General features: G+C 42.8%; 1 protein-coding gene across 1 annotated transcript in view; it reads left to right on the top strand.

Annotated features, from left to right (window-relative positions):
- Positions 1-410: 410 nt before the first annotated feature.
- paqr5b (progestin and adipoQ receptor family member Vb) overlaps positions 411-10,613 on the top strand; it is a 33,620-nt gene continuing 23,417 nt past the window's right edge. The window contains exons 1-2 of the mRNA XM_034183106.1: positions 411-698; positions 6,992-7,119. Of these exons, the coding sequence (XP_034038997.1) occupies positions 645-698; positions 6,992-7,119 (182 nt within the window). The 5' untranslated portion in view covers positions 411-644. The remainder of the gene's footprint in view (positions 699-6,991; positions 7,120-10,613) is intronic.

The raw sequence follows: 10,613 nt of genomic DNA on the forward strand, positions 1-10,613 counted from the left end.
ACAAGAGGCAGCATGCAGACGGGCACGCAGACGGGCGTGCAGCAGGTGGCAAAGATAATAAAGACTTACTCTCACGTGCACATAATGGCCGTTTGTTGTCTGAGCAGCCTGTGCCTGCAATGGCTGAGAGACCTCTTTGCCTTATTTGGTGTCGAGTTTGAACTAGATAACAGGTCAGAGAGGCGCCGCCGGCCGGACAGGTGTGACAGCGTCGGTCAGCCAGGAGGCGACAGAAGGAGGCGTGAATGGAGCTCTGTTGACTTTCCTGCTACACACTATTCACACCCTGCATTCAAGAAGTCGGTGCACCTGGTCTGACTGGAACTCACCTGAGCTCAAAGAACAACATAAAAACAGATGTTTCAGCGAGGGCCCTGATTAGCTGTTCACTCTTTGTGACGGCGTTGTGCCATTAAAGGTGAGAACTGTCGGGGAAACGTTCTCCTTTTGACTTTGCTGCAGCAGCAGGACTTTTAATGTTTTTGCAGTGAGGAGCAGCAGGAGGAGGAGAAGCACAGGTATTGCCCTCTGGGTTTGGCGGAGAAGGGGCGGAACTTTTAGGACTGCATGGCAACAGCAGCCTGACTGAGGCGGTGACGCGACCGGCTGCTGGCCTCAGTCGGCTCCAGACGGCAGCAGGAGTCATGCTGAGCCTCCTCAGACTGCAGCGAGTCTTCACCATCAATCAGGTGCCCAAAGTAAGTCCGGGGACCCTCAGCAGGCCGCAGCCCACAGCTTCTAAATCAGGGCTCATAGAGCAGAGGTCAGGAGGTCGAGTGCGTTTGGTTCTTCCTGTGATGATTTTGAGGCGAGAAGTCTTTAAACTACTTCAAAAACTTTCAGCTTCAGTTCATCGGATCATTTTGTTTTACTGTTAATCAATTAAATGTTATCAGAAGGTCTTAAAAATATAAACAAATCAGACGGACGGCGTCTGTCTCATCCAGAGACAGACATCCTCCAGAGACAGACAGTCGACCCTTTAGGTCTCTGCTGACATTTTCCTTTGATCTCTTTTTGTCATAGATCAAGTCTTAGAGCTTTTCTGGCTGGCATTCATCTGTCCTGATTTGATCCTGATCACTGATCTTTGATCCTGACTTTTAATCTTCATTACTGAACTTTAATTGCTCTCTTTTGTTGTAATCACTTGTCTATTGTCACTGATTGTTTATCCTGATCGCTGACCTTTTAAGACAGTCACTCATCTTTGATCCTGATTTTTTTATCTCTATTATTGAACTTTAGTCCCAAGATTTCATCCTTTATTGACAGTTTTTGCTATCGTGATTTTTGAGCTTTTATCCTAGCCTTCCATTTTGATTAATCTTTGGTCATAAATCTTTGAAGCTCATCTTTGACTCCGATTGCTGGCCTTTTATTCTGATCATTCACCTTCGATCCTGACTTTTAATCTTGATTACTGAACTTTAATCCCAAACTTGCTTCAGTTATTGTCAATTTTTTATCATGATTTCTGAACGTTGATCCTGATCACTCTGCTTTGATCCAGATATTCAGTCCTGACTGCTGAATGTTGATTCAGATCTTTGAGTCTGATTATGCATCCTTGATTACATATATTTGAAACTCATCTTTGATGCCAATTGCTGACCTTTGATTCTGATCACTCACCTTTGATCCTGACTTTTAATATTGATTACTGATCTTTAATCTCAAACTTTCATCAGTTATTGACTATTTTTTATCACAATTGCTGAACGTTAATCCTGATCACTCTTCTTTGATCCTGATTCTTGTTCTTTTGAACTTCACCAAATCAAATCTAGAAGCATCACCACATTCACATCACAGAGCCGCCTTGGGTTCTGACTGGAAATCACCCAGACAGACAGTGGGTCCATCCCCACGTTTCCAAAGCAACCATCTGTCCTACGCTGTGGAGTCTTGGCCCTGGCACCAATGGACCTGTATCTCCACCACATTTAACTGAAATCCCCTCATGTCAGGATGAGGCATTACCCTAACTAACTAACTAACCAACCAACCTGGGGAGGTGATGGTCAAAGGTTAAAGTCATGGTCTTGTGACCAGAAGATCCTTGGTTTGAATCCCTGTCAGACTGGAAAATCCCTAAGGTCTTTCATCCCCAAGCAGATCCCGGTGTGCAGCTGAGGGCTTTGCATGGCAGCTTGTTGACATTGATGAGTTAATGTGAGGCATCATTGTAAAGCCCTTTAAGTATCTGTATCTGATGTGAAAACACAAACAAACAACTAATGGCGATGAACACATCCTTCGTGGAAGAGATAATAAATTAATTTTCATTCTGTTTGGGTCATGGTGGCCGCAGACCAAGCAGCTCATCCTACACTTCCCTTTCTTCTGCCAAGTCCTGTAACTCTTCCCAGGGTCTCCCGAGGCATTCCCAAGCCAGCTGGGAAATATAATCCTTCCAGCATGTTCTGGATCTTCCCCGGGGCCTCTGTACAGTTGGACGTGCGTGAAGACCTCCCTAGGGAGACCACCAGGGGGCATTCTCACTAGATCCCTGAACCACCTCAACTGGCTCCTTTCATTGTGAAGAAGCAGCGGCTCTACTCTGAGTTCCTTCTGGATAATTGAGCTTCTCATCCTGTCCAGGAGTGGAACTCCAGATACACAATGGAGGAATCTCATTTCCGCTGCTTCTATCCGTGATCTTATTCTGTCAGTCGTGACCCAAAGTTCATGACCTCAGGTGAGAATAAGAGTGTAAATCGACTAATAAATTGAGAGACTCACCTTCCGCTTCAGCTCCTTCTTCACCACGACAGCTCCATACAGTGTCTGTAAAACATCAGACATCACTCCAACTTACCCCTGATTCCAGAACAAGACCCAGAGACACCTAAAGTCCTGCTTCTGGGGCAGTAACTCTCCCCTGACCCAGAGGGAGCAGTCCACCGCTTTCCGACAGAGGACCGCGGTCTCAGATCTGGAGGTGCTGCTTCTCATCCCAGACTCTTCATGCTCGGCCTCAAATCTGCTCAGTGACATTGGAGATCATCGGAGGTCATCGGAGGTCACTGGCCGATGAAACCAACAGAACCACATCATCTGCAATCTGATATCATCAGACTGGACACCCGCTGCTCCCCGACTGCTCCTTGAAATGCGACACAGCTCACTGCTGCTGGAAACTACCTGGAGGGTTGTTTTTAATGAACCGTCTAAAATCCAGAGAAATCAGAATCAAATTTATCGCCAAGTTCACACCTACAGGGAATTTGATCTGATGTTATTGGTGCATAGACTCTTTCTCTCCAATTGTTCTGTCTGAGTTATTTTCATTAGTTACTTCATCCAAACCATCAACATGTCTATTAGACCCCATTCCTACCAGGCTGCTCAAGGAAGTCCTACCATTATTTAATGCTTTGATCTTAAATATGATCAATCTATCTTTATTAGTTGGCTATGTACCACAGGCTTTTAAGGTGGCAGTAATTAAACCATTACTTAAAAAGCCATCACTTGACCCAGCTATCTTAGCTAATTATAGGCCAATCTCCAACCTTCCTTTTCTCTCAAAAATTCTTGAAAGGGTAGTTGTAAAACAGCTAACTGATCACCTGCAGAGGAATGGTCTATTTGAAGAGTTTCAGTCAGGTTTTAGAATTCATCATAGTACAGAAACAGCATTAGTGAAGGTTTCAAATGATCTTCTTATGGCCTCAGACAGTGGACTCATCTCTGTGCTTGTTCTGTTAGACCTCAGTGCTGCTTTTGATACTGTTGACCATAAAATTTTATTACAGAGATTAGAGCATGCCATAGGTATTAAAGGCACTGCGCTGCAGTGGTTTGAATCATATTTATCTAATAGATTACAATTTGTTCATGTAAATGGGGAATCTTCTTCACAGACTAAGGTTAATTATGGAGTTCCACAAGGTTCTGTGCTAGGACCAATTTTATTCACTTTATACATGCTTCCCTTAGGCAGTATTATTAGACGGTATTGCTTAAATTTTCATTGTTATGCAGATGATACCCAGCTTTATCTATCCATGAAGCCAGAGGACACACACCAATTAGCTAAACTGCAGGATTGTCTTACAGACATAAAGACATGGATGACCTCTAATTTCCTGCTTTTAAACTCAGATAAAACTGAAGTTATTGTACTTGGCCCCACAAATCTTAGAAACATAGTGTCTAACCAGATCCTTACTCTGGATGGCATTACCCTGACCTCTAGTAATACTGTGAGAAATCTTGGAGTCATTTTTTATCAGGATATGTCATTCAATGCGCATATTAAACAAATATGTAGGACTGCTTTTTTGCATTTGCGCAATATCTCTAAAATTAGAAAGGTCTTGTCTCAGAGTGATGCTGAAAAACTAATTCATGCATTTATTTCCTCTAGGCTGGACTATTGTAATTCATTATTATCAGGTTGTCCTAAAAGTTCCCTAAAAAGCCTTCAGTTAATTCAAAATGCTGCAGCTAGAGTACTGACAGGGACTAGAAGGAGAGAGCATATCTCACCCATATTGGCCTCTCTTCATTGGCTTCCTGTTAATTCTAGAATAGAATTTAAAATTCTTCTTCTTACTTATAAGGTTTTGAATAATCAGGTCCCATCTTATCTTAGGGACCTCGTAGTACCATATCACCCCAATAGAGCGCTTCGCTCTCAGACTGCAGGCTTACTTGTAGTTCCTAGGGTTTGTAAGAGTAGAATGGGAGGCAGAGCCTTCAGCTTTCAGGCTCCTCTCCTGTGGAACCAGCTCCCAATTCAGATCAGGGAGACAGACACCCTCTCTACTTTTAAGATTAGGCTTAAAACTTTCCTTTTTGCTAAAGCTTATAGTTAGGGCTGGATCAGGTGACCCTGAACCATCCCTTAGTTATGCTGCTATAGACGTAGACTGCTGGGGGGTTCCCATGATGCACTGTTTCTTTCTCTTTTTGCTCTGTATGCACCACTCTGCATTTAATCATTAGTGATTGATCTCTGCTCCCCTCCACAGCATGTCTTTTTCCTGGTTCTCTCCCTCAGCCCCAACCAGTCCCAGCAGAAGACTGCCCCTCCCTGAGCCTGGTTCTGCTGGAGGTTTCTTCCTGTTAAAAGGGAGTTTTTCCTTCCCACTGTTGCCAAGTGCTTGCTCACAGGGGGTCGTTTTGACCGTTGGGGTTTTTCCATAATTATTGTATGGCCTTGCCTTACAATATAAAGCGCCTTGGGGCAACTGTTTGTTGTGATTTGGCGCTATATAAATAAAATTGATTTGACTTGATTTAAATAATAAGAAAGAAAAACACTTCTGTAAGAAGTAAAAGAGACAAATCCTGTTTTTGTTCGACAAGCTGTGAAAACCGGTTTCTCAGATCCAGTCGAAACCTGTTTGACAACTAATATCTAGTTTAAACCCACATCACGGCCACTTGACAGTTTGTGAAGAAGACTGTGGACTATTTCTAATTTAACAAGATTAAAGGCAGTTTTTCTGTTTAAAGTCAGCCAGTAATTAACGAGGGAAAAAAACTCAAATCTGTGCAAAAATCTTTTTTCTTCTGTCTGCTTTATTTTGCTTTATGACACGTGATGTTTATGCAGCTTTGATCTCTGTCATTTTTTCTGTTGTTTGAACTTCGTGTGTTTATTTTTTCTCGATCGTCTCTGTGGAGGCGGTTTTTGATTTGTAGTCCATTGCAAACTTGGACTACAAATCCCTTGATGTCTAATCACACAAACCAAACTGTGAGACACAAACGTTTCATGTCGGTGTTAATTAATTCTGTTTAAGGTCGTTAACTGTTAAAAGTTTTTTTTCAGATTTCAGTGTGTTTACCCCGAAGGTTCGTCTCAAATTAAACACAGAAGGAACATTTTACAAGTTGGGACAAAACAAAATATAGACTTTAAAAAAAAATTATATAAGGCTGATTCTTTAACTACGGGCACTATTGGCCTTGTAAATGTAATTTCCACCACACCATTACCTTACAATATAAAGCGCCTTGGGGCAACTGTTTGTTGTGATTTGGCACTATATACATGTGCTCTGATGTCACTGTTTATCTCCATAGAAACTACCCAAACAATCTTTCATACAAACTGTTTAAAGGGACATTACAGTGTTGTGGTGGAAATTACAGCAATAGTGTGGGACAACTACATTTTGTTTAAAAAAAAATCACAACAGTTGTATGACATTGAATACCCCAATTATGTTTTGATTATTTTACTGATATTTTATTCAGAGATATTTTGAAACATTAGAAAAATGTTTCTTTACCATTCATTTTTATCATTGAAGATCAAAAGTCTGGGTGTGGGACAAGCACAAAACGGCAATATTTGCATATAATGATGCTGAAAAAAGCTGAAAAAGTCATCATAGACTACTAGAACAAATTTCTTAACACACTTTCATTGTAAAGACAACTATAAAAGTGTGAAATTTCCCCTTTTTTCTGTTTTTCATACAATATGATCAAAGGACATAATAAGTGCCCGTAGTCTAAGAATCTTCAATAAACGACATCAAATTCTTTTAAATCTAAATATTTGACCATTTTTGTGTCAGTTGACTGATCTGTTAATCAGATAGTCACTTGACTTGTACTTGTAGCTGATATCTTAAAAAGTGTCAGTGTTGCTATGGTGATTTTATTCATGTTTTCATTGCAGTTGCAGCAGCTGGTGACACAGCGAGTGTACCTAATCAAAAGGCCTGTTTGTTGTTTCTTACGTTTGGCCGCTGTGGCTGTGCAGCTCTGATTGTCTTTTTAAATCCATCATATTTGCGTTCTGTTGGGGGGATTATAATCCAGACAGTCAGCTGGTTTGGAAGTGAATGAGTTTGCACGTTTGTTCTCAGCACGTGAAGTCCAGTCTCAGTCTGTGCAAAAGCATTTTTGGGACTAAACCGTCACTTTGGGATGAGATCAGCTGTTTTGAGGCCTCAGACGTTCACACAGACACTTTGAGGGACATGTCCACGTGTCGGAGATGATCCAGACTTTCTTTCTGCAGGTGTTCCATGAGGACAGCATCATCTCCGGGTACCGTCATCCCTGCAGCTCCGCCACCGACTGCGTCCTGAGTCTCTTCCAGCTCACCAATGAGACGCTCAACATCTGGACTCACTTTTTGCCCACCTGGTACCTTTTTTTTGTTTTGTTTTTTACAGTTTTGGATTTACAGCACAGATTTTTTCTTACTATTGTCAGATTGTCTAAACCTTTCTAAATTAATTGCATTAATTAGGTTTGTAAGTTGAGACTCTGTGTCCTCTGGTAATTTTCTGTCCACGAACCCAAACACTAAAATATATTTAATGACTCAACTTTGATTTAACCTTTTTTTTAATGATTGAAATTTGGTCCAATTAGACGTAAGAGGGTTGTGACCCCACAAAACCAAAACAAAGTAGGAGGGACCTCTGAGTGCCAACCTCTGCCAGGCTGCTTGAAAAAAAATTGATATGATTTGAGATGTAAATATCTGATTAACTACAAATGAAACAAAACAGACTTAATGTTGAGCAAAATAAGATTTATTCATCAAAATCTGAATGAGAAATTCAAATGTTTGTGGATTTCATGAAGTGTTTCAGATGTTTTCTACCTGTGCACCGCCTGTAACTAAGCACACGTCAAGTCGGTCGACACGCCGAGCTGTCGTTTTGCTCTTCTTATGGACTTTCTGGGGCTTCACAAAAAATCTTTCCTGAACCCGCTGGACCATCTCGTCCCAACTGGTGGTCGTCCAGGTCCTTTTGTCCTGCACAGACAGAAGACAGCCGTCCTCTTTTAACTTTTTGTGCCACGTCCAAGTCTGTGTGAAAGTCACTCACAAACAATCGCGGGCTGCACACTCTCAGTGGACTCGAACACACAAACACACCTTTTGTTTTCCAGCGAGGAGCACAAATCCAGAAAACATTAAACACAGAATTTTGAGTGCTGTTCAAATGTAACATCATTTGAATTAAAGTTGGTCAAGTTATTATATTATGAAATTATATCAATTTTTCTGAAACACTGTATTATTATAAACTTTACCGTTTAGTTAATTATTACAATAACTTTGTACAGTCGTGTTCAGATTAATAGTAGTGTTATGTGACTAAAAAGATGAATCCAGGTTTTGAGTAAATTTCTTATTGTTACATGGGAAACTTTTTTTTACTAATAGCCCAATTTCATAGCCTTAAGAGTGTGCATATCATGAATGCTTGGTCTTGTTGGATTTGTGAGAATCTACTGAATCTACTGGTACCTTGTTTCCCATGTAACAATAAGAAATATACTCAAAACCTGGATTAATCTTTTTAGTCACATAGCACTACTATTATTCTGAACACTACTGAATATTTCCAGGAATCAAAGCACAAAATAAAATAAACTCCAGAAATGAAAGAATTCATGTCAACAATAAAAAAAAATAAATTAAAAAAAAACACAGAAGAACGATGTGGTTTGCAGCAGAAAGCCGGCTGAGAAACCTTCAACAAAACAGGTTTGTTTGGAACTCAAAGGGCTCACGCAGAACCTCCGACCTCAGGACGAACTGGATTTTCTTTTAGAACGTGCAGAGGTGGAGCTGATCTTGATGTTTTAGAGGTCAGAGTTACTAGTTCACAAGCAGGAAATAGGAACAGAATAACATTTAAGAGAGTAATTTATTATATAAGAACAACTTTATCTCATCCAACTCCAAAAATGAGCTGATCTCTGAAACACCTTTACAAGAACCACAACATCAGGCCTGCGCAGCGCAGCCGGGGGGGGGGGGGGGGGGGGGGGGGGGGGGCAGCGCTGTGAACAGGGCACCGGTGGTCACGGAGCGGAGACGTTTACATTGGGACGCAACTGTAGGAACTGTTTCCGAAGCAGCAGAATCTTCTGGCATCACAGAGGTTTATGTCCTGTCACGGTTCCTGTACGTCATCACAGAGCTGATACACACAAACCCTCACCATGCTGCTCAGTGCATTTTATAGTAGTTATGCTAAACCTGCACTTTGTAGGATTAGAGTCAGTGTCTCCCTGTGGACGGGACGTCAGCTCAGTGAAAACAGATTAGAACCAATGTTGGCTCCTTTGAGAGCTTGAGACAAATAGAACCAAGAGGCAGGTTCATAACTCTGCTTGTGGGTGAACATCAATGTCAGTGAGGATGTCTCTCTGTCTCTCTCTCTGTCTCTGTCTCTGTCTCTCTGTCTCTCTCTGTCGCTCTCTCTCTGTCTCTGTCTCTCTGTCTCTCTCGCTCTCTCTGTCTCTGTCTCTCTCTCTCTGTCTCTCTGTCTCACCTGTCTCTGTCTCTGTCTGTCTCTCTGTCTCTCTCTCTGTCTCTCTCTCTGTCTCTGTCTCTCTGTCTGTCTCTCTGTCTCTCTCTCTCTCTCTGTCTCTCTCTCTGTCTCTCTGTCTCTCTCTGTCTCTCTGTCTCTGTCTCTGTCTGTCTCTCTGTCTCTCAGCTGGTTGGTTTTTCGGATCACCATCTTGTCACTATGGAATTGTTCCACTCACACACTGCGCGAGTCACCACTTACTGGAAATTCAATACTGAACTTTTGCTCGACAGGGCGTTTTGTGGGTTAATTGAGACCTTTTGGGAATTTTGGAGGGGACGGAAGGGGATGTTCGGGACGGTGTGTCAGTGGTGGGAGGCTGGCAAGACCCAGGTTCGGGTCTTGTGTCAGCAGTATGCTTCTTGTTCCACGGCTAAGGTTAAGGTAGCTATTGCAACGTTGGAGAGGGATATTATGAATATTCAAGCTGATCTGCATGCGGGGGGGGGGCTCCTGATCAGCATAGTCTGTTGCAAGGGAAGAAGGCGGCGCTGGGTGCACTGTTGCATGAGAGGGCGAAAGGGGCGATGGTGAGGGCACGTTTTGCGAACATTAGGGACATGGATGCACCTAGCTCCTTCTTCTTCAACCTGGAGAAGACCACAGCTCATCAGCAGGTGCTGACCTGTCTTCGCCTTCCTGATGGACGGGTGACGAGTGACGCGGCGGAGATGCGGAGACACGCGAGGGACTTCTATTTGGCTCTCTACGGTGTTGCTGACTGTGACGAGGCCTGTGCGGCTGGTCTTCTACAGGATCTCCCCCAGCTGGTGGCCTCGGAGCGAGAGGCCCTGGACTCCCCCATCACGCTGGAGGAACTGACGTGGCAGTACGCCAGATGGCACCTGGGAAAGCTCCAGGCATCGATGGCCTTCCGGTGGACTTCTATAGACATTTCTGGGGTGCTCTTGGGGTGGATATTTTGGAAATGTTGCAGGAGAGCATCGCGACTGGGTGTCTGCCCACGTCGTGTTGCCGTGCTGTTCTGTCCCTTTTGCCTAAGAAAGGGGATCTAGCTTCGTTGCAGAATTGGAGGCCAGTCGCACTTCTTTGTGCGGATTACAAACTTTTTTCTAAGGTGTTGGCGAACAGGTTAAAGACTGTTTTGGATTTGATCATTCACAAGGATCAGTCTTATTGTGTGCCTGATAGAACTATTTTGGACAATCTTTTTTTGATGAGAGATATGTTTGATTTGTGTACTATGGGGGTCTTGGATTGTGGGTTTGTGTCACTGGATCAAGAAAAGGTGTTTGATCGGGTTCACCACGGGTTTTTGTTCTCTGCTTTGAGGGCGTTTGG

Source organism: Thalassophryne amazonica, chromosome 2, assembly GCF_902500255.1.
Source record: "Thalassophryne amazonica chromosome 2, fThaAma1.1, whole genome shotgun sequence".
Taxonomy (NCBI): Eukaryota; Metazoa; Chordata; class Actinopteri; order Batrachoidiformes; family Batrachoididae; genus Thalassophryne; species Thalassophryne amazonica.